The sequence below is a fragment of the Chaetodon auriga genome, chromosome 10 (assembly GCF_051107435.1).
Source record: "Chaetodon auriga isolate fChaAug3 chromosome 10, fChaAug3.hap1, whole genome shotgun sequence".
In the NCBI taxonomy this organism is placed as follows: domain Eukaryota; kingdom Metazoa; phylum Chordata; class Actinopteri; order Chaetodontiformes; family Chaetodontidae; genus Chaetodon; species Chaetodon auriga.
In genome coordinates, this window is record NC_135083.1 from 6086494 (window position 1) to 6110829 (window position 24336).

Here is a 24336-nt window from a genome sequence, read left to right on the forward strand (position 1 = left end):
CAGCGGGTGTCATAACTATGAACGTGGGTACTATAGTTTATTTTGAGTCCATGCTGGGCAATAAATACTCACAAGAAAGCCAAAACCACAGTAGAAATGTTCCCCAACAAATACTCAATTTACCCATATTTAAGCATCTTCTGCTATAAACAAAAGTCCCCAGCTGGTTCAAGAAATTACCTTTTTTTTTTTTTAGATAAAACTGTATGTTTGTATGCTGTTTTTTAAAGATTTCAGTAGGAGCAAATGGGCTCCTACTGACTGCAGACTGCTACTATGTTAAACAACCAGTGTCTATGATTTGCTAGATATCTGCATGTATCTCTCCATGCGTATAATGTTCAGTTTTTTTATGCAGCATCCCTGATTAACTCTCAGTCAGTTGATAACCAGAGACTAATATCATGTACATATCAGCTGTTTGTTGCCCCACCAATTAAGGTAGTGCATTACAGTTTTAACTAAGGATGCATCATTATTTCATGATTAGTTCTCACTGCATTACTTTGATCCTCCATTCTGAGTAATTCGAGATTAATTGTTAGCTGTTTGCTAATTAATTTCTGGTTTATTCCTTATTAATTAACCATGGAAGGGTGAGAAGGAGAACGCTAAAAGCATCCTAAAGCTGTTGTCAGAAGGCCAATTTGTATGTATAATATATATATATATAATAATAACCGAGAAGGGAGCATCCTTGATGTGTCTTTAAAAGGTTTTACTTCAGAAAGCAACTATATATGCATAACAGTGTTTTAAACTAAATTCAAGGGCAGATTTATTTTGTGACAACTGGAATCAATCTGCTGAATATAAAGACAGAACAGGAAGGCTAACATGGCAGGTGGGAATATAAAAACTAAAAACAGGCAAGAGATTCTTTTTTTAGACAGAGATAAAGCAACATCTACTGCATAATGGGCCACACAAATACACCCAAGACAGCAGAGGAAATATTAACATGTGGCCAGGTATTACAAGCTGTAGAGAAGAGCGCAGTGTACCTCACACAGCATGAGCCCCTGTCCTAATTACTGTCTCCTCTGTGTGGTTTGTTAATGGTCACAAGACAGAGGCCACAGCTGCCGTGGGACTATTAGGAATGTGTTTTAGGTGTGGCCCTGCAGAGGAAACCCTTGAATGTTCAAGTGCTTTATGTTTCAAAGTGCCCTTGACTATGTATGTGAGTTTGCTTCACTGATTATTGGAAATTATGTCAGAAAAACCTTTGTTGAGACGACCAAGGACACTCCACTTCTTGAGTGCTGACAAATGAAACACATTGATCTGGTGCTAATTTCAGAGCGCGTGCGACACACGCGCGCGCGCGCGCGCACACACACACACACACACACACACACACACACACACACACACACACATTATGTGAAACTACTTCTGAAAGAATGAAATGAAGAATGAAGGCGTGTGTTCTGTAACTTAAAATCTTGCTTATTTGTTCAATTTTGCTGCCACATTTATAATCAATTTAACAGAATTGTAAATGTGTTTCTTTGATAACGGGTGATAAAACATTTGCAGTTATTCGGGTTATTAAATGTGATGGATCACAGAGTTGGGTGTATCACCGGCCAGCAGGGGTCCTCAGTGAGCCATGTGACGGTCAGTGTGCCACACAGAGGGAGACGCACAGCCGTAATAAAGCTCTCTTCTACGCTGTTGTTTTGCCTGGATTAATACCCAGCAACAATCGACCGACATTGTTTTTAATCGAAAACAGCATATAACGGATTTAGACCGACAAGAGATGACAGAAGACGAGAGGACATGAACCGTTTAACACAAACAGTCATAAAGCCAGCTTCAGGAGGCTGCGCGCGCGTCTTGGCAACGGAAGTAGTTTGTTGCTGCTGATAACTTCCTCAACCGAAGCTAAACACTGAACACCAACTGTTTTAAACTAAAATGTCGGCTTGCTGCGTGTCTGGCTGTAAAAATCGACATTCGTCAACCAGCCAACTCAAATTTTACAGAATACCGTCTGGATATCGGCCGTTTCAGGCCAACCGGAGACGTTTATGGCTAGAAGCGATCGAACAAGTGAACGGCAGCACCAAGGGACTCGGAGGAAATGCTCGTATTTGTGGCGCTCATTTTATATCGGGTAAGATAGCCACGCTTTTATTTTCGAGTTTGATAGACTTGGTGGAAGATTAGGTGTAGCTAATTCCGAGGTTGCCTAAAATCTTGCGTGCATATTGTCTTTTTAAGGAGAGGCGTCCATGAACCATGACGATCCCGACTTTGTGCCTTCTGTGTTTACATGCGCCAAACAGACCCCGAACCCCAAGAAAAAAGTAAAATGGTAAGATGTGATTTCATGTTGTTAGCTAGATAACTTAGTTAAGATTTCATCTCTGGGGACGTGCAGTGCGCTAGCCCCAGTTTGTGCCTCTCATACTGACATAGTAATACATGAGACTGGGGCTAGCTTAGCATAGTGCTGTCTAGCTAATGTTAGCAAACTAGCTAGAACAAAACATGATGAAATCTTAGCTTATGCTGCCAGTTAGTTGAATTATTGATTTGTGGATTGCTAGACAATTAATATATAGACTATATATAATGTTAAATATAAACTATATATTGTCAGTCACTTACACACACACACACACACACACACACACTGTACATATGGTCACTTCACTACAGTGTGAGGTTCTCTTCCATATAAAACAAATAAGCATTGTTACTGTTTACAAGCTGTGCAAACAGTGTGTCTTTAGGTTATATCTGTGCCATTCTAAACATTTGGTAAATAAACTTGACTGTTTATGGATAATATTACAGCGCTACTTCAACCTCTCAGTGTATTGTCACAGTCCTGCCACATTAACGTTTCTCACACCACAAATTCTTAACGGTCACCATCTTTATTGAGTTGGAAAAGTGTAGCCCTTTCCTACTCCACTTTGACGAGTACATATATGTGTATTTTTTTTCCAAAGGAGTTATGGTCGTAGAAAAAGGCGGCGCCGTACAGCCAAGGTGGGAATAACAACTCCACCGAGAGCTGATCCTCCTGTGGATCTCCAGTCGTCTGTTTTGATGGAAGAAACAGAGGCACCATCATCTCCATCAGTGATAAAGGTAGCAGCCACTTGTTATTTCTAAATCTTTTGCTTTTAGAAAACATAAAGTCACTTTATTTTATGTTTAGATGTATAGAAGACAGAAAGGTTTACTTGGAAGGATTTCTTCTGTGTGTGTGTTTCCTAGGAAGAGGAAACATTGACTGAAGAGGCTGAGACTGAACATGAAACCAGACTAATCAAGTCAGAAACAACATCCAGCCCGAACAAGGCACCACCATCATTTAAAGTACCAGAAGGCATCCCAACACTTGACAAAATGAGTCCCTTTGTGCTCCTAAAATCTGTATTTACGCCACCAGGTGAGTATCGGTGTGAGGTGTGCAAGCAGACCTTCACCGATGCATCACAGCTTGTCATACACAAACAGCTGCATGAAGAAGAAAGGGTATTTATCTGTGAAATTTGTGGAAAGCTCTATTCAAGTCAGGCAGATTTCACTGAGCACCAGCGTGTGCATGAGCCTTCCTTTCCGTGCAACATGTGCGATCGATCCTTCACTACAAGTCATAACCTCAAGCGCCATAAACTGCTGCATGTCAAAGACGGCAGGAAGTGCAGCAAGTGCGGGGTACTCTTCTGTCGACGTCATAACCACATTGTATTCCTGCCACAGTCAGAGTCTGCACAGGACTCCTTCATCATTGAGCCAGAAGACGATCTGGTGGAGAATCCTGAAGTAAACCAGACTGCTGAGCAGGATTGTGATCCTCAGAACACCACGACTGTAAAACCTTTTCTGAATACTACTGCGCAGACTTTTTTGCCTGCTACCTCAAACCCTGGACCTTTATCAAAGATCCATAACGACTTACCTCCAGCCTCATACAGAAGAATCTTACCAAATATGCCTTTTCCAGAGTTGAAACCTTTGTCTGTGCCACACTCACGCCCACCAGGACCCAGCGACTCAAGGAACAACTACCCTGCAGCCATCATTCAGCCGAATCTCCCCCAACATCCAGAGCTCCCATCCTCGTTAAAGATGTTTTCACCACAGTACCTCACCTCGGCTTTGCTTCAGGTTACCAGAAATTATGACTACATTTTAAGCAAGCCAACAGGTGTCATGAAGACTGTTGTGAAGGAGGAGCAATGCGAGCTGTCGCTGACTCCTCCAGAAGAGCGAAGCGTTGAGAACATCAAAAAGGAAAGGATTGCTTATGACCTGGAGATTGTGCTCTGATATGAACAGCGGGGGATTTATCACAAACTGAAACAAACTGAATCCTGCACATTGTTTCACTACAATTTATTGGCCCCATTTGCCTCAGCTGTAGTGTTTACTTTTATCATGAAGCTAATAAGACATTATGTAGATACTACAGCTAAAACACGAGCTCATTTGGGCTCATTCTACTGCCAGTATGTCACATGTGCCGTCTGTATGGCATGAAGTTGTCACTTTCTGTTTAACGTTCCTTTGATAAATGTACACTGAATTGACTGCTGCACACATTCCTCAGTGCCTGTTTTCCTTGGCAGTTAGGCCTAATCTGGTTCAACACACTGGTATATTTTAGGGAAAGTCACTGAACTCATAATGCTGCTATTTTTATTCAGTAAGCCAAACTTGTATTTAGGATGCTGTCACTTTGAATGTGGTGAACTTTGTTTGTCCACTGTTAGACACTGAACAGGAAGTTAAGAAGCATCTGTAACTGACCCAAAATGTAAAACGGTGCACCAGGTGGTATTTAAACTGCAGATTATCGCCTGTACTCAGCAGTTTGTGAGGTAGTCATCAGCTCAGTCTCTGTGCAAATGCACATTGCTATAAATGATCTCATGATAATCATTATAGCATCATATCTGAAAAGAATTCCCATCTACCTCAGTAACCAGGAACCACACAGTCCGCTGTTTATAGTTTGTTTTTTATTGTAGACGTTATGATTTTCTCTATGTTTATACAGGAAAACTGTAGTAATTCCTGTATTTTGAATATGCAAGTACTACATTTTTTGAGTTGGCTTGTGTGCACTTAAATGTGACGTGGCAGAAGACAGAGTGAGCAGAGAGTACTGAGTGAGGAAACTGCCTTTCAGAGACGTGCTTTTCTATCTATCCTGTGAAACGCTAAGTTAACAAGACAGTAGTTTCCTGCCTGCTGCAGATCTGCTGTCCTGTAGCTGACACTGACCCCCACGACTCCGGGAAGGAAGACAAGTCAAACATTTTGCATTATTACTGGACTGTGTGCTTCAGTGGATGCACTGACACACCAGCTTGCTGGTTATCTTGTGTTTGTGTTTTTTTAAATCAACTTTATATGAGTTTCAGTCACCACATTCAATGAATTTATTTTTAATAAACTTTTCCAAAATGTCGTCTTTGCCTCAGGCCTGTGCTACTTTAATACCTCCATTTCAACCAAACGAAATTCCAAATTATGATACACTAAGTGTAAGTTAACTAAGTTAAGTTAGTTATTACATTTGTAGTAACTCGCTGCAGTTTGTCCAAATCTCAGTCTCACTTGGACACATTAACAAGAGATGCAAGAAAAACCTGTGGGACATGTCTGATTGAAATACAGTCTGGGGGGGGGCAAAGATTTACAGGCTAAAAAGGATTTGTCAGATTTGTCCTGATGGTGGCACTAGAGGGATTGTTAAATTGACCCAAAACTGTCTGCCTGCTTGTCTTGGACCGACCTCTTATCAGTGTGTCATATTGCATTAAAATGGCCAGCTTGTTCTGGGAGCTGCAGCACAATCCCATTGCAGAAAAAAAGCCCACAGTACAATAACAATAAGGTGCCTTCAAGCCTTCATTCTTTGGGCCCTTTTGTCACTAAATTCAGTTCTGGTTCCCAAAGGGCACTTTTACTTCAACTGCTACACCACGGTTTAGAAATAAGACTAAAAGAGGCTGTTTGTCGACATGTACAACCTACATGTAACCAAATATGAGTAAAAGGTTTATATGGTTGCACATGTCATAATGATTATTCTGAAGTTAAAAAATATGTTTTCTTAATGCTTTTTAGTAACAATACCACTTTCTAATAAGCCACACTTTATAAACAGTCGTGATGAAGCTTTATTAACTGTTAATAAATCATTTGCTTTTAATGATTTAAAAGATGTCAGTGATACCCTGAATCTCAGGCAGGGAGCTCCAGAGCTGAGGAGCTTGGTCACCTTTAGTCTTGAACCTGGACTTTGGAACAGCCAGCAGAGCTTGAGAACTCACGATCCTTTATCAGTGACTTGGTTAATATTTCTAACTGCAGAAGTGGTTAGTTATTAAGAAGTAAAACCCATTAACCTAAATTATTGAGGAGGAGAAACAACAGCTGAAGGGCATTTTCACAACCTACCTGGCAAACCACATGTTCTTGTTAGGGGCTATAAAGCATTAGCAAATAAAATAAATTAAAAAAAAAAAAAAAACATGAATAAAGGCATTAGTCACAGCACATTAACACTTAAGGGCTTACATTGCATAGAATTAGTTTTAACAAGCTCACTGGACACAACTGTGGTTTTAACAGACTTACATGAGATTCAGTTTTATACATTTTCATTATCACAGATGCATAAATATAAATTGGTTTCTGTTGTTAAATTTGGAGAAATAAGGTTAAGTTCTTCGTTGATTTTATGTATCATACACACAGTTCATCACTCTAAAACCTCTTGTACCGCATCTCCGAGCCAGATGAGAGTTGACCGTCTCCGGTCTGATACCATCTGCACGCTGTACGCATCCTATTGGTGAGAGGGCGCCGGTAATGGAGGGCGATGATTCTGATTGGCCGCTGTGGCTGTCGCTTATGGCGAACGGCAGCGGCGATTGGCTGACACGTCTCCGCTGCTTCGACGACAGGCAAGTGGTGCTGATGCTGTGACAATGGGAGTCATCCAGATAAGCAGCATCTGGACCGAGCGTGCTTAAAACACAGCGGCGGCGCACACGCTCAGCTGCCTGTAAAGGGACGGAAAGCAGCTGGGTAGGAACGCGGGGAGGACGCTCCAGCTGCTGCTCTCAAAGGGTAAGTTTACTACTGGAAAACAAACTGATATCCCCGGGGCGTCCAGTTAGCTGTTTCCTGCGTGGGGGCTGGGGAACTGCTCTCAAATACGTTGGTGGCAGAACTGTAAATCCCGCTGGCGAGGTGAAGCGACCTTTAGCAGCTTTCCCGCATAAATCAATAAAAGATGCTCCGCTTTCTTGCAAGTCGCACAGACTGCAGGCCTCCTGTTCATGCAGCGGTTGTAGGAAGGCAGCTGTGAGTCAACTCATCCCCCCTTGGTCGACTGCATTGCGGAGAGAGCATGCCTTGCAGGATTGCATGTGTGTACTATTCCGCGCGCTCTGCCCTGCAAATAAGTATTCAATACACCAACACTGAGGACTATTTTATCGTCTTACGTCTTCAGGCTTTCAGATTTCATGCACATCATCATTCCCATAGATCCGGTGCGATGCATTTGTTAGACAATCAAATTATGAATTATTATGCAAAAATGAGCGTGAATTTATTTAATTGTCAGCACCGAAACTCTAACAGCTAACCTACGGATTTGCACAGATTTGTAGTGAGGTGCTGTGCATGCTGGGATTTGAAGTTTGAGGTTGTGTGTGTGTGTGTGTGTGTGTGTGTGTGTGTGTGTGTGTGTGTGTGTGTGTGTGTGTGTTGACAGTGTGTGATTTAGGCAGCAGTCTGTGCTTAAGTGCAGCTCACATGTTGTACTTACACATAATATCCACAGATACATTCAGTCCAGTACATGCCGACTCTGGTGATGCAGATTCTGTTGTTCGTCGCTGTAAACACGCAGTGTTCGCCTTCCCTCTGTCTTTTAAGTCTAGTGATGGGAGCGTTCAGCCGGCAGAAGTTTTTCCAGGAGCTTGCTCATGGCTGCCTGCTGCCCACAGCTCAGCAGGGCCTGGAGCAGGTATGGCAGCTGCTGGTTATCTGCCTGCTGTGTCGGCTTCTCTGGATGTTGGGTGAGAGTCCAGTTTTTTTTTTTGTGCCCACTCAGTGCTGTTCGCCCTTCATATCGCTTACCTCATCATAATCACCTGTCCTTTATTTCTCTTTTTTCTTGCTATGTCAGGCCTCCCCTCTTTCGTGAAACACCTGGGCACAGTGGCGGGAGGCTTCTACACTCTCTACCTGTTCTTTGAGCTTCACATGATCTGGGTGGTCCTTCTCAGCCTTCTCTGCTACCTCTTCCTCTTCCTGTGCCGCCACTCCACCATCCGAGGCACCTTCCTCTCCATCACTGTGCTCATCTACCTGCTGCTGGGGTAAGAGAGCGATGCCTGACGGCCCGGCTGCACACATCAAGTCTGGTCACAGTGACGCTTAATTTGCTGCGAGTACCGCATCAAAACTGAAACTATTCCTATCTGATTTTACCAGAGAGCTGCACATGATGGACACCACCAACTGGCACAAGATGAGAGGTAGGCCAGCCATCTTTTCTGAAGCAGCATTTGACACATTTCTGCTAGACGAAAGCGATAAATGTGATTGTTCTCGGTTTGTGAGCGTTGATGACACTTTTATGTTGGAATCTAGTGACTGTTTAAGTGCTGCTGCTAATGTCCAGGTTCACAGATGGTGGTCGCCATGAAAGCCATCTCTCTGGCCTTCGACTTGGACAGAGGGGTTGTGACCAGTGTACCCTCACCCATTGAGTTCATGGGCTATATTTACTTTGTGGGCACAGTCATCTTCGGTCCCTGGATCAGCTTCAACAGCTACAAAGAAGCTTTAGAAGGACGTAAGCTAGTAAGTGTGATGCAGGAGAATGGAAGGATTATTTAAAAGATTTATCCTGAGACGAGCTGCTAACTGTTCAAATCTTTGCCTCTTTCTTCTCCTCAGAGCTTTTCTTGGCTTTTTAAAGTGTCTGTTAGCTGGGTGAAGAGCCAGGTCTGCCTTGTTATTTCCAATTGTGTTGCGCCCTACCTCTTCCCTTATTTCATACCGGTGTATGGAGACAAGCTGCTGCGAAGGTGAGAGCAGCACAAAGGTGCTCGTAAACAAATCAAAATCCCTGTTTATCCTGTGACTCGGATCGCTTACGGCTTAAATCTCATCTTCTGTTGTGGTGCTTTGTTCGCAGCAAAAAGAGGAGGAAGATCAGGTAATTAACTGATGCTGATTTCCACAGTGTAGGCACGCCCTCCGTGTATTTTGTGTTCCTTAATGCATTCTTATTTCCTGTTTACATTTGTGCAGCACCTTCACCTGCACACCTGCACACACCACACCAGGAAGCGCGTCTCGCCCTCTCATTTACCACACCCATTTCATCATCTTTAGAAACGTGGCGAGACATATTTCATCAAGTCAATGAAACATTTACATGACTTTAATGTGTCACTAATATTAACTGCTGGGCCTTCTCTCTCTCCATTCTTTTGCTTCTCAGAGGAACACCGGCTAAGTATGTCTTTTAGTACGTAATAATTAATTCATTCAGTTCGATTTTAACCTAAAATTGGAATGTAATGTCCGTCTCTTTCCTCCTCGCTTAATGTCATCACATTAGGTGGTTGCTGGCCTATGAGAACGCGATGTCTTTCCACTTCAGCAATTACTTTGTGGGTTATTTGAGCGAGACCACCACCACTCTGGCTGGGGCTGGCTTCACCGAGGAGAAGGACAACCTCAAATGGTCAGAATTGCACGTGCAGGATTAGCGTGAAGAGTGTTTCTCTGTATTCACATCTTTAAAAAGCCCCCTTCCCCTTTACCTTCTGCTCTGCAGGGATATGACCGTATCCAAGCCTCTGAAAATAGAGTTCCCCCGGTCGATGGTGGAGGTGGTGACGTCGTGGAATCTGCCCATGTCTTGCTTTCTGCACACCTGTGAGTTATGATCTAAACAGTGATTGCTTGATGGCAGCAGCTGTTTTTTGCTCATTACGAGCGGCATGATAATGGCTCATTTAAGCAGACACTCTGAGGCAAGCTGATGCTCTCGTCCCACAGATGTTTTTAAGAGCGCTCTCAAATTTGGGACGTTCTCTGCCGTCATGGTGACCTATACAGCCAGCGCCCTTCTGCATGTGAGTGCTGTCTTACATACAGAAGCAATTATACCTCGTCCGCCGTACTGTTGTGTGTCTGTTTGAACAAGTGGATTGTTTTGACTCTAACTCTTGTGTCTGGTAGGGTTTGAGTTTTCACCTGGGTGCAGTGCTGATATCTCTCGGGTTCATCACGTACATTGAGCACGGTGAGAGTCTGCCTAATGTTGTCTCTTTTCCACATTAGAACCTTTCCATTTAGAGAAGGTGCTTAGCTTTGCAGTAATGGTTAATTGCACCCGCTATAACACACTGTTTCTGTTCACTGCAGTGGCTGTAATTTACCTCTTATGGTCGGAAAGGAACTCTTCCTCTGGCTTCATTTTAATGCTTTGGTCTTGTTTTGTGTTTCAGTGTTGCGGAAGAGGCTTGCAGCCATTTTTAATGCCTGTGTGCTGTCAAAGAAATGTCAGCCAAACTGCACTCACAGGAACAAAAAGGTAATATGCACCTTTCTCCTCCTTCTGTTTTTCTTTGAGAGAGGGGTCTTTATGACCTGTCATTTCAGATCTGCAGTCTGCTCTTCAGGTTTGTGCGAATAATAAAGAAACAGACATTTTGAAGAACACGCTTAATTGCCGTCTTGCAGGGAGTTAGATGTACGTATGCTCCATGTTTAAGCTAGAGTCTGTTAGCTCAACTCCGCATAAAGAGTTTATTGTTTTTATTTTCATTTCTGTTCAGTTGTAGTTAATTTTCTTTTCTGTTTTGTAATTTATTAATACATGTTCAACTAACGCCTGATGCTGCACAGGCCTATGGTGTTTGCTACATGTTTTATGCATATTCTGGTCTTCTTCCAACTAGTTTATGTGTGCAAATGGCCACTGCACCGGCATTGCTGGCACTTCCTTTCAGAGCAGGAGGTGCTCAAAGGGTGCCTACCTAGTAGCTCGTCTGGTGTAGTTAGCATTCAGAAAAAAATGCACTCTCCATCTTTGCTCTGCACTCATTTATAATATAAAAACTAAACAAAGTATTTTTCCCTTTAATGTACCCTATAGTAATAATAATAATAATACTAATAAACTTCCTCAGCAGGCATCATATTAGAGAACACAAGAAATGATCTAATCATTAAAAAGCTGTTTTTATGTGTTACTAAAGTAGCGCGGACATGAGGTTTTAATGGCAGAAAAAAAAACAACATCTGCAGCAGTTAAAATACAGCAGCCCCCATGGTTCGCCTTGCTCTGTCAGTTGATATATTTTGGGAGTTTACTGGCAAGGCGCCCGGCAAAAATCCCTTATGTTATATTGGTTACACACATCAAGAGCAGCGGGGAGGGGGAGTAATGATTTATGCCAAGAAGCAGACTGCATGGACTGCAACAAAGTGCTGATCGTTCCCATCACATTTTGGACAGTGATGCGTAAAAAGCTCTTGAAAATGTGCTTTCAGACCTTTCTCCATGACACTGAATATTCATTACTGCATGTGCGACAGTCAAAATGAAAGTTTGATCGAAGAAGTAGGAGTTTAACAGTCAAATACTTAGCAGATCTTCATCAAGACTGAGGAAGAAGCTGACAGAGAGAGAATAGGTTTTCAGGACCTTTAAGAGAAAATAGCCCCACATATTAATATTGAGTCATTCTTCTTACTTGATGCCTTGTCTCTCTCTCTGCAGGGGCTATGGGTGTATATGATTAATATAGCATTCAGCGCATTGGCAATACTCCACCTGACGTACCTGGGCTCTGTGTTCAACTCCAGTGTGGACTACATGGAGGAGGATGAGGTGAGGGCACACCATGTTTAGAAGAATACAAGCAGCTATATTTAGACCACTCAAATCAGTTTTATTTATAAAGCCCAATATCATAAATTTACCTCAAGGGGCTTTTACAATCTGTACAGCCTACGACACATTGTATCTGCAGGAAAAAAAAAGCCTTTCATGGGGTGAAATGAAAGAAAGCTCGTGAACATCCACAGAGGACGGATCCCTCTTCCAAGATGGACTTAGATGTCGTGTGTACAGAATAGACGAATGTAAAATTATACCCTCTCCTCATGAAATGTACAGCACACCATGTGACGTATGGACACGTGAAATGCAATATAGGAATGGAACCTTAGCTGTGGTATTTATAGGAGGGGAGTGTGCAGCCATATAATTCCATTTGTGTATATGCGTTTTCTAAATTTGTTCATGAAGTAAGAACAAATGCACGATGAAATGTTTTTTTTTTTATGAAAGGTAAAAGTAAGTAAAGGCTTGTGCATGTCCATTGTCCCATTGAGCTGACGTAGCTTGTACTGCCCCCTACAGGACGATATAACGCATCATACCATTCAGAAGTGGTCAGAGCTGAGCTGGACAAGCCACTGGGTCACATTTGGATGCTGGATATTGTACCGCCTCATTCTCTAATGATAAGAGACAGAAACAGAGAAGGTAAAGGAAGCAATAATGAGATTTGTAAGGCTCGTTCTCCACTTCTGCACTGTGACTTTATTCTGCATCAGACCGAAGAGAACTGAATCAATCTGTATACAACAATAAACCAACACGCAGTGTTCAGGTTGCGCCGCATGTTGGCTGGGTAATCTATTAATCTAACCTGCTGGGGACTAGTTTTGATATCCATGAAATGATAGCCCGCTCCTCCCTCCTCTTCTCCATATCGCATCCTTTTTATCTGAGCCGCAGTTGTCAGGCCCTCACGTTGTGACAGCAGTTACCGATGTCTCACTGCGAGTCACAATCAATACCTATCAGCATGGTGGAGATCGGCTGCTCCTTTCTGTGGACACATGATAGAGCCCATTATCTAGGTTTCAGCATTGACTGCGGCAGATGTCTCCCAGATGTGGTTTCCTTTCGCCTCGAGTGTTTTACAATCGTACGTTTAGGTTTGAACGATAAGGCCGGTGATATTTTTCTTGTTTGCCGCAAATCCCTAAAGACCAAAGGCAACAATTCACCAGTCCGGCCATCCCTCAGTACTTTCTGACTTCCCCAGCTTGTCCTGTGGCTCTCAGCCAATCCCAGTCCATAGGCTTACACTGAATACTGTAGTTTTTAGCTAACATTTTTAGCGGATTAATACCCATTTCATGCTCTAAACAGCAGCAGGATGGTGTATGTGGCACTGAAACAAACTAGTGCTCATGTTCATTGTAATGAAGGAACATGCAACAGTGGCTCATTGACACATTTTGGACAACAATGGAAATCTATGAAAAATAAGACACACAAGGCTTCAGCTACAGAGACAACACACGTTAGTAAAATCAATTTATTGTTTTGGTCTTTCCATGTTGGCAATAAGATAAATATCACCAGTCTTCTGCTTGAACAGAGCTTGTCTCTTGAGCATGTGTAAGACAACAAAGGGTTTACTTTTGAATGAAAAGAGCACAGGCAGCAATTATAATGTCGCCATTAATTATGTGAATCTAGAAAATGAATCAGCAAGTCTATGAATTCATTTTTGTGGTGAAACTTCCTGATAGTGTTTGTATTTAGTTTTGTGTTACTTCGATAATTTCCATTAAATTGAACTATTTGCTTTTCCTTAGAGAAGATCTTATTAGTATTTGTGAGCATTTGAAACACGCTTCAGTGTTGAACAGAGACGTTTAGAATCAGGGTATTCCACATGTGTTACTGTAGGGGGAAATGTTTAACCTTCTCTTCCAATTTCATATTAGATGATACTGATACAGTACACTATATTAAATATTTATCCTTAAGTACAGATTTTTTATCACACTGCTGCTTTTAATGATGCTTTTCTGTAAATGATGATCACCTGATGAAAGAATCAAACGAGCGTCTGTATCAGATTGTGTTCACGTTTTGTCTGTATCTTTCTTAAATCTAGAACGTCAAAGGATTTGCTTCTTGACTAAGATGTAGTGTTTTAGATTAGAGCCTGAATGTTCGTTCATGCCTGAGAACAAGTGCTCAGTCTCTGCAGATCTAGTACCACTAATTCCAGCGAGTACAGTATTTTAAATATTATTCTGGTATTTACTTTGAGCCAACTTTTCTCCCTGTAAATGTGAAGGCACTGATACACCTGTGATATTTTTATAAAATTTTACATGAAAGCTGGATTGCCGTCTTTGTTTAATTCAGTGTGGGGAAAAGATGGATAACGACTGGTTTAAATACAACTGACACACACGTGGACTGCCGTAAGAAATTGTTGTTTATTTGAATGATTATTTACAAGAAGAATGTTTGGACTGTTAGACAGTCTTATCATGGCGTGAGGGAAGGATCGGGAAGGGGAGACAAACTTCTCTTTAAGCTCAAAGCAATGGTCCGGTTTAACCTGGACTCCATTTCTGAGCCTCCAATAAGCCAGAGACAGTGTGGGTGAGGGGACAGAACCAGGTTGGCCGGCGGTGGGGGGAGGAACGGAGGTTGAACAACAGATGGTGATGGATGGAGATCAGGTTCACTTTCTGCCTCTGTGAGAGGTGAGCAGATGCTGTATTGGAACTGGCCGCACAACAGCCCAGTCTGCAGGCTCAGGGGGGAAGTGTGGCGCGCTCAGCCCTGTTTGCCCCGGGGGCCCCCATGTTTACGACGGCAGGACCCCAGCAGTGTCTCCAAAGCCATCTTCACGAACGCCTGGAAGTTATTGCTTCTCTCCCTTCGGCTGTCCTGCGAGGGGATGAAACACAGACAGATACCTTCACTGGGGACACAGCAATCACAGCATCTCATTTCCACACCGTGTGCCAGACATGTCGGGGAGTGATTGCAGCGTCCCAAACCGCTGAAGGCCTAAATCAATCCTGCACAAACCTGGAGATGTTTTTTTTTTTTTTTTATGCTTGGAAATCACATCGTCTGTGCACAGATTTGATTCAGTGGGTTGAAATAACATGCTGACAAAATGTAGGTTCATATAAATGTTTACCTCCTTGCTTCTTGTTATCATCTCCTTTCTGATCACCTTTCTTCGGCTGCTCTTTAGGACTCTGAGGTTGCTGTGAAATTAAAGCAAATGTAAATAAAATCAGTTGTACAGATTGAGAAGAAAATGGGAATTTTGGACCAGTTTAGTCATGATTTTCCTACCTTGGTAGCTGACTTCTTGTCCGACTTATTACCTGAAAAGATTGGAAACACTCGGTCACTTTCTCTAAATATATCTTTTTAATTTATCGTGTAATTTGTTACATGCAGCTCTTTCGGCATCCAGATAAATTAAATATTTTCTCGACACTTTTGTCCCTCGTTGCTTACCTTTCGTTCCCGGCATTTTGGCTGTGCTCCAGAGTCGGTGCTGATTTCTGAGAATGCAGTGCTTAATGTGGTGTTCAACTCGGTCATTTATGGCCCGTGCTTGTGAATGGCTCTGTCACTGGGGCCCCTTCGAGAAAGAGCGCCACGAACAAGCAAAGAGCCCCGTCAGCTGAGCAGCATGCCCCACAGCCCTGCAGGTCTTTGCTGAGCCAGGCGAAACCTCAGAGCTGACCTTGTAATACTGCCATTGTGAAGCCACTGGAACTGCGTGTTCACCTATTGTCCATGACAAGAAAGCATTTTCATGTTACGTGATAGTGTGTTTGGCTTTTTTAGTGTACTAGGTCAGGGATGGCTTTCTCTCATGTGTTATGAGCCATATTTGACACTGAGGATTAGGATTTTGTCCCAAATGGGATGATTTTATTCTTACATATGAATGCAGAATTAGCCTTCTGTGTTTGTAAGGGTGGAGGATGATAGCAGGGATCATTAAGTGAGGTTCAAATCTGCCATCCTTTGCATTCTTCATTGTGTGGACTTTTATACAGGCTGGACAAATATTGCTGATATACCAATTGATTATTTTGTCCCTCAAGGACCCCTGTGGTCCCTGAAGGCACCGCTTCAAATCTGAATACAAGCAGTTCCATTGTTATTACTTTGTGCTTGTGTGTAGGAGGTGGGAGGACGGAACAGAATAAATTCTGTGTTGCGAAATATTATGGCTGAATGAAAATGTAATTTCCGACGAAACCACGGGGCTGTAAATCAAGTTGGGTCCGTCTTTTGGCCGTGGTCCGTTGTTGTTCCAGATCTAATGAAATTGCGGCCTGTTCGTTATGTTGAGCAAACAATAAATCATGGAAATGGAAATACTCTGAATCATCATCCGGATTCATGTTGCTCCACATCAGAAAGGGGGCTGGTCATCCGCCGCGTCACGTGACTTGACGGAAAGCGCAGCGATGGAGAAAAGCTAAGGAAGGTGAGCCGTTTTCACATGTATTTGTCGGTGTTTCCTTGCTGTATTAACCCAAAGCACTGCCTTATAATCTGTATAAAACTGCAAACTGATAGTTTTTCTGTGTATGTTAAAGAATGAGTGGGAAACGGACGTTTATGCGCGGACATCGCATATGATGTTGTGGCTAACTTGCTAATTGCTAGCTAACGTTAGCTAGCTTTGCGACGTTAGCTGTCAAGAGGGCTCGCCGGCTGCTGTTTGCTATCCACAGGGGGGGAAATGCCCCGAACAATCATTAATTCGCTATTTCACTTCACTTCAGCTTTTATGGCCGGGTGTCAAACTCATACAGTGAAACAGCCCAATAACATCCTTTCCCCTGTGGTGCCATTGCATTCTGCATCATCTCTTGATTCACCGTTGTGGATGGGAGGGTGTGGGTGAAGACAGTATTTCACTTCTATGAGGGTAACAATCATTTTAGCCAAGCCACCTTCTCAGACATGTAATTCATGAGAGTAGCTAAAGATTTGAGGTGTGTGTTATGTGCATTTTGACAGGAATCTGCCCTGGCAGTGGATTCCTCTCTACCCAGAGTGCTTGTGGAATGGCAGCAGTTTGGCAGCAGGTTTTGGCCGTGGACGCAAGGTGAGACTCAATCATGCAGCAGGCTTTAATAGTCCAAACTGATGAAGAAGCTATTCAGACGTGTAATTGCTTATGGATCACTTGTGAGTTATTGTGTGTGCCGTGTCACTTCTTTTCCCTCCCCAGGTACAATGCTTACCGCACGCCTACGTTCCCACAGTTCCGAACTCAGTACATCCGCCGACGCAGCCAGCTGCTCAGAGAGAACGCCAAGTGTGGCTTTGAGCCGGGTCTGCGCAGGCAGTACCTGAGGCTGCGCAGTCAGCTGCTGGCCCTGCGTTACGGGCCCCTGTCTGAGCAGAGCAGCTTCAGGGCCAGCAGTGTGCGCAGCTCCCGCACCACACTGGACCGCATGGAGGTCAGACCCAGAGAAACCGAAAGGGCAGGGAAAGTAGAGGAGGAGGAATAGGAGGCAGGGGTGGGAGTGGGGGGGGGTTGGAAATGAAAATATAGGATAAAACATATGAGAGCCATCTGGATGACTAGACCTTAGTGTTCATCAATCAGCAGCATAGCCAAACATGTTGGTTGCCCATGCATATTAAGCTGAGCAGCTTGGTTGAAGTGGCTGGCATTGCCCGTGCATATGTGCAGTGTCATTAACGTAAAAATGCACGGTAATCTCGATAAGTTTTCAAGAATTACTGCTGGTTATTTGATGGTTCTTTGTGGTTCTTTCTCTACTCGCACTCACTCCTACGAGGTTCTGTCTCCCCCCTTACGGCTCCCCTCCCCCTCCCCCTCCTCTCGTGCAGGACTTCGAGGAGGACCCCCGCGCTCAAGGGGCTCGTGGTCACCGCCGGTCCGTCAGCAGAGGCTCCTACCAGCTACAGGCCCAGATGAACCGAGCCGTCTACGATGAGAGGTACCCAGAAGAACGGCACGCACAGATCCTCAGCTTACATCCTGCAGTTCGTCTCCTCGCCTCGAGCAATTGAATCCCCTTTGATTTAGCTGTCCTTTGAGCTCGTGCATTTTGTTGGATTTACTGGCTGTAACTCCAGTTTGGTTGCATTGAGTAATGGTCGGATCTCTCATATTGAGTCGTCAGCTGTAGGGAAGGGTTGTGAGGTGTGTTGTATTGATTATGTGCTCACACAGTGGTTTGTATTTCTGGCTGCAGGCCTCCGGGCAGTTTGGTGCCCACCTCAGTGGCAGAGGCCAGTCGTGCCATGGCAGGAGACACAACTTTGAGTGAAAATTATGCTTTTGCCGGCATGCACCACATATTTGACCAACATGTTGACTCTGCTGGTAAGTCAGTGGGTTTTAATCCATGACAAACCTTTTGTATACACTAAGTTTCAACATTGATTTCACTTCCTGTCCTCGCTCTTTTAGTTCCACGGTTGCAGTTTGCCAATGATGACAAGCACCTCCTTGCCTGCTGCTCACTGGATGGCACCCTGTCCATCATGACGTTGTCCCCGTCTCCTCCCAGTGTTAAGGTGACCCTGAAAGGTCACGGAGGTCCTGTCACAGACTTTGCTTGGTCTCTGAGCAATGACATCATTGTGTCGACATCGCTAGACGGGACTCTGCGAATCTGGAACACGGAGGACGGTCGGTGCATCCGAGAGGTCAGAGACCCTGAATCCAGCGAGCTGCTCTGCTGCACCTTCCAGCCCATGAATAACAATCTCACTGTGGTGAGTCCCGTTGGAGACACGTTATCATGTATTTATTCTCTAGTACTCAAGTAACAATGTTGAAAAACACCTAAGAACTAAATGTAAGACTAGAAAGAAATGTGGGCAGATCCTCCAAATTAGCCGTTTTTTAGTTTTAGTTTTTCATCCTAGACATCTTTTTGTGCTCTCAATGTTAACATTTATGAGTGAAGATGCACCATTTTTGTCTTAGACTGTTATACTTCCTCCTAATTGTCCTTCTCACCTGCAGTTTCATATGATCTTCTTTTAATGTACCAACAGAAGTCAATACCAGCATTGATACTTTGATGTTGATGTCAAAGTAAATGATAATTCAAAATTTCTTAGAAAAAGTAAAAATATTTTCAGTAATATGTAATAATCTGCTGCTTAACAGTTGTATAGCTGCATTCATTCATTGTGGTAAGCAGAAAGTATGTGATGCTTTATTCTGACATGTCAAATCTCTGACTACACACCGCAGTTTAAAACTGTGTTTGCAGATTTTGCCTCACAAAGACGACTTGAACCAGTGCACATGATGTCAGCATTTAGTTTGTGTCAAACTCGAAAAGTTCACAAAGTGTGAACACCTTTTGAGGCAAGGCGCCGCTTAAACCTGACAAACAGTAAATCTTTTTCATCTTTCCTGTATGTGTCATCACCCAGCCAGCTCATTTACTGCAACACCTTTGCTGTTTTCTTGACAGTTGAGGGCACAGTGCAGTTTTCTGAGATACGACATTCAGAATTTTATAAAAATGTTCAATTTTGCTCTGTCCTGACTTATAGTATCCTGGTATACACAGAGATCAACCCCAAATCACTGACAGTGACTTTTGTAGCTTTTATATCCTCTTCAGTTTACAACCCTGACTCCAAAAATGTTCTACAATGTGTCCCTGAGCTCATGTAGTAACATCCTTCATCCAATCATGTGTTCACAAAGTGGTGAACCTCGCTCCATCCTCGCTTGTGAACAACAGAGCCTTTCCAGGATGCCCCTTTCATCCCCAATCATGATACGCTCACCTGTTACCAATCAGCTTGTTTACAAAAACAGGTGTTTTTGGAGCGTTCCACATCTTTCCCAGTCTTCAGCTGCTCCTGTCCCAACATTGGACATATTGTCTTTGTGCTGTTTTCAAATGAGCGTATGTCAAAAAGGATGAGCAAATTATCACATTCTGTTTAATTTATGACTTAAACAGCGTCCCAACTGTTTTTTTGGGAATCTGGGTTGCTCATAACATGCTGTAAAATGAATTAATCATCATGCATCTTTTGTCACTCAGAACAAGTGTATTCACAAAACACTAAAGCACACAGAGGCCAAACTTCCCAATAATAGCTCTTCACCTCATTACCAGTGACTTCATGCATATTTACACTCTGCAGGCTTTGAATAGAATTTTACAACTGAATGTCATCTTTTGTCACCAAAACAAAAGTGGTAAATGTCTTGGATAATTTTGTTTTTACTCTACTTTTTCAATGGCAAATGCATTAATCGATGAGTGTAAAATGAAAACAGAGCCGTGCACAGCAGTGTCCATTTACGCCGTATTAAATGGGACATGATGGATGTTTGGACCAGCAATAAGCAGTAACATTAGAGGAGAGGAAGGAATGTATTTCCTTCTGGTTTACACTGGTTTAATTGGTCTCATCTGCTTGAACACCAGATGACAGTAGAAGCTTTCTGTTGGATTTCACAGTTTCACAGTTTCTTATTTTTTACATTAACCTTTTCAGTCTAACTGCACCTACAACCAGCGCTTTCCCCAATCAGTGTCTCAGCGCTGCTCTGTGTAAATAATGAAGGGCCTCACTCCCAGTTCTGTGATGCAGGTGGGGAACAGCAAGCACCACCTGCAGGTGGTGAACATCTCCACTGGGAAGAAGGTGAAGGGGGGCTCCAGTAAGCTGACAGGCCGCGTGCTGTCTCTGTCCTTTGATGCTCCGGGGAGGATCCTTTGGGCTGGTGATGACAGGGGGAGCATCTTCTCCTTCCTCTTTGACATGGCCACAGGTACGCTCGCAGCATTTCCATCTTGGCGAGTGTGCAGTGACGGGATCGCTAATGATAATTAGTTTTCGTCTCATGCACCGAGCCGTGTTTCTGGTTGAGAGGAAAAGCGGTTGATGTGTGTCTGCCGGTCTCCGCTGTTTCTGCCTGCCCCCCCACACAGGGAAGCTGACCAAAGCCAAGCGTCTGGTGGTGAGCGAAGGCAGCTCCATCTGCAGCATATCTGCTCGGTCCTGGATTAGCAGAGAGGCCAGAGACCCCTCCCTGCTGATTAACGCCTGTGTCAATAAGCTGCTGCTGTACAGGTCAGTCTGTAAGGGCAAGTCAGTGTTTATTAAGAGGCAGTTTTGTCTCTGCAGTGCTGAACTATAATTTAAAGCTATCCTCATTAGCGTGGAAGGTGTGTGAAGATGTATTTACGCCCTTAAGCTGAATCTGATCAGTTGTGCCACCTTTGCGTTGGCAGGGTGGTGGACAATGACGGCACACTGCAACTGAAGAGAAGCTTCCCCATCCAGCACGGATCCCAGCTGGTTCATAGCATCTTCTGCCCCCTCATGTCTTTCAGACAGGGGGCCTGTGTGGGTAAGAAGTCTCTCAGTGTTCCTGCTGTGATAGCTGAGTAGAAAATTAGACCACAGCTCATTATAAGCTGCAGGCTAGCCAATGTGGAAAAAGCGATGTGCAAAAAATAGCATACTCCTGCTTTTGGATAAGAAGAAAAGCCAAAATAGCAACATCTCAGCGATTCAGAAACCCGCCTTGTTGTGAGCTCGTACATTTCGTATGTTTGAGTGAATTGAAGGAGTATATAATCAGTAACGCTGCATGTTGTGTCCATGAGAGCAGTAACGTTTGGCGCTCTCTCATATCTTCACCTTACTTGACTTTCCTCACCTCAACTGCTCATTTTATTCAAGACTTGTCACTGTTTAAATTATCAGGTTCGCGTTTCCAATTAACAGAAACATCTCACTCATAAAAATGCCCTCAAGAATTTTCGCTGGTGGATGTGTTACCGTTTCATTTTTACAAAAGCAGCGTGGTTGCTGACACTTTGCGAAAGGACGTGAACTGACATGAACCGAGGGAGAAGGAGTCAAAACGGGCCTCATTTGGTTATCTCTGGAGTTTTGAGCATCATCTCCATTTTCTCCCTGCTCGATATTTAAAGGCTGTGTTGTTCCCCCTGACACAGTGACTGGCAGCGAGGACGCCTGTGTCTACTTCTTCGACGTCGAACGCAACACCAAGGCGATAGTGAACAAGTTACAGGGTCACGGGGGACCGGTGCTGGACGTCAGCTTCAACTGCGACGAGAGTTTACTGGCGTCTGCCGACTCCACCGGCATGGTCATCATCTGGAGGCGGGAGCAGAAGTGACTGACCCACCAATAAAACGCTTCCATCCACCGCATACAAAAGGCCTGCCGCTCTGTAACCGTCCAATAACAAGTCTGTAGATTTTCACTGGAATGTAACAGGCTGCATTAAACGTTTAATTTAACGATACTCAAGTGCAATCAGATAGAACACCATGTTGTGTAGGTGGTAGGGCTGTCTTAGAAATTCAATAGGTGGGGGGATGGGTTGTGTGTGTGTGTGTGTCAGTACTCCTACAGCTGCAGCTGAGAAATTGCTTTTCAACAAAGGAAGAAAGAGCACTACTCCCATGCATGTGTCATGGCTTACCTCTGACTCGTACGGATTTGACTGAATTTATGTGAAGAGTGTACAACGTAATCTTCCAGAGAAAACAAGATCCAACACTTTGTATCACACTGACGGTCCCTCTGGCATAGATCTAGTTCACTATTTATGTAACTGTTATTCAAGCGGTGTAATCAAGTGTAGTAAAACCGCCTTATTTGCTGTCAGTTCTGCAATTGCCTGTTTGCATTTGAGACCATGTGCATGACATTGAACTCAGACTCAGTCGGTAGGCATATCAAATCGATCGTCACAAAAGTGTGTTTTTAAGTATGTGTTTGTACTGATCTGTGTGTGTGCGTGTGTCTGTTCTGTTCATGCTGGTTGCAGATTCCTATAATTTATTTAACGCACATACGGAATAAACTACTGTAACTGTTTGCAGGCTTTGTTTCTTTTTTCCCAAAACATATTTGAAACAATGGAAAATCGGAAATAGTAAGAACAGAATAATGTAGTAGGGTGGTCAAACCGACAGTGTAGGAGTGTGTTAGTCATTGTGTGGGTCTTCAAGATCTACACAGGATTCCCCCCTACATCAGTGACTAAAGGATGTGTGAAAATGTGCTGTTGCATTTGGAGCTGGGTGATAAATTTTGTTTTATGACTTAAGGTTTTGGGGTTTTAGTTTTAACAGTGTGAAAGCTTATATGTAGTCTTTTTATGGTTTGACAATGTTAAACCTTTTTAGAGAGTTCTAGCAGAGGAAAAATAGTAAATATCTTTGTCTGCTTGCCAAAAGATCACAATTACCACATTGATAATGATGTTTTTAGCTGTGCTAGCAGCGTGGATCTGCAGATGGTGCGTCCATCCTTCGATACTTGTGACAAAATACCTGCAAAACTAATGACATTCACATCATCCTCAGCTGCTGTTTGTGTATAGTGCTAATTAGCAAATCCTTGCATGCTAACATGCTAAAGTGGCTACATTATGTGCTAACATTACATATACAGGCCTTGTTGTGAAATTAGCATGTTAGCATTTTCACTGTGCGCATGTTAGCATGCTGATGTTAGCTCTGTGTAGTCTCCAGCAGTTTCTTGTGTGTGCCAACAACCTAACAGCAAAATGTCCTCACATTGTCAATACTTTAGGTTTTCAGTTAAATACATCATCATAGATTTTGTCAGCATCACCGGGGGGGTAGTCAGCTGCAGGTAAGCATCCACAAACTCAGGTAGGTCAGAGGTTTCCAACCTTTTTGGATTATGATCCCTTAAAGTAATGCTGACGTCTGTCCCCTCATGGTCTTAGTCTGGACATGAGCGGTGACCAAGGAGTCATTTTTCCTTTTCTGATATTGTTTCATTTGCAGGATTTCTAGTATCGAGCACTACATACAAAAACAGCATAGTCTGAATTTTGTTCAGCTGGTCATCCCTCAAATATTTCTTGGACCTCTTTGACGGGCCCTGACCCCCAGTTAGAAACCTGAGGTAGATCATAACCACACATTCAAGCTCCCTCACATGTAGAAACATCTGTTCTCAGTCTAGACAAGCTCTGAAGCTAATACATTAGTGTTCATTCCTCAGACTAATGCATAATGGCATTACTCTCACACTGCCGTCTCAACACTATTTGCACAGTCTCATGGTAAGAGAAGGAAATACATAATTAACTAAAAATTTTGGAAAGTGGTTGGACAAAAGTCAGAGTGAAGCACAGTGCGTAGGAATCTGTGTTTAACATTTCAAACACATTATGTGTGATTTATGCACAAATGCAGCGCCCTCAGACTTGATTGTTTCCCTCTCAAGGTTGGTGGGGGTATTGTGACGTATAAATGTGGCTGTGTGGGAGTGAAAGCACAATGAATGGTTGCTGTCTGGGAAGGTCAGGACAGGGCTTTGTTTGAAACAGGCAGGATAGGTGCTGAAAAAAAAAAAAAACCTTATCCAGGAGAGAAACACTAAACTTCTCCTGTGCGAGTGCTCTGTTA

At 43.3% G+C, this 24336-nt stretch overlaps 3 protein-coding genes across 4 annotated transcripts; all 3 read left to right on the plus strand.

Moving 5' to 3' along the window:
• The first annotated feature begins 1626 nt into the window (after nt 1-1626).
• On the plus strand, nt 1627-5443 carry LOC143326480 (uncharacterized). The gene is made up of 4 exons (XM_076740039.1): nt 1627-2125; nt 2233-2326; nt 2970-3111; nt 3241-5443. The coding sequence occupies exons 1-4, from the start codon at nt 1927-1929 to the stop codon at nt 4297-4299; spliced, it is 1494 nt and encodes a 497-aa protein (XP_076596154.1). The 5' UTR covers nt 1627-1926; the 3' UTR covers nt 4300-5443.
• Nucleotides 5444-6981: 1538 nt separating this feature from the next.
• Nucleotides 6982-14237, plus strand: LOC143326429 (protein-serine O-palmitoleoyltransferase porcupine-like). The gene is made up of 15 exons (XM_076739934.1): nt 6982-7113; nt 7930-8072; nt 8183-8375; nt 8491-8534; nt 8681-8862; nt 8959-9089; nt 9200-9220; nt 9509-9523; nt 9629-9754; nt 9848-9948; nt 10072-10148; nt 10255-10318; nt 10524-10609; nt 11801-11911; nt 12446-14237. The coding sequence occupies exons 2-15, from the start codon at nt 7937-7939 to the stop codon at nt 12545-12547; spliced, it is 1389 nt and encodes a 462-aa protein (XP_076596049.1). The 5' UTR covers nt 6982-7113; nt 7930-7936; the 3' UTR covers nt 12548-14237.
• Nucleotides 14238-16053: 1816 nt separating this feature from the next.
• wdr13 (WD repeat domain 13) lies at nt 16054-22768 on the plus strand. 2 transcript variants are annotated; one of them, XM_076741284.1, is made up of 10 exons: nt 16054-16370; nt 16910-16997; nt 17124-17355; nt 17753-17862; nt 18121-18251; nt 18339-18646; nt 20501-20681; nt 20842-20983; nt 21145-21263; nt 21877-22768. In XM_076741284.1, exons 2-10 carry the CDS (start codon nt 16957-16959, stop codon nt 22059-22061), a joined length of 1449 nt encoding a protein of 482 aa, XP_076597399.1. In that variant the 5' UTR covers nt 16054-16370; nt 16910-16956; the 3' UTR covers nt 22062-22768. The 2 variants fall into 2 exon arrangements, with proteins under 2 accessions (XP_076597399.1, XP_076597400.1); XM_076741285.1 differs by lacking the exon at nt 16054-16370 and adding an exon at nt 16672-16817.
• The last annotated feature ends 1568 nt before the right edge of the window (nt 22769-24336 follow it).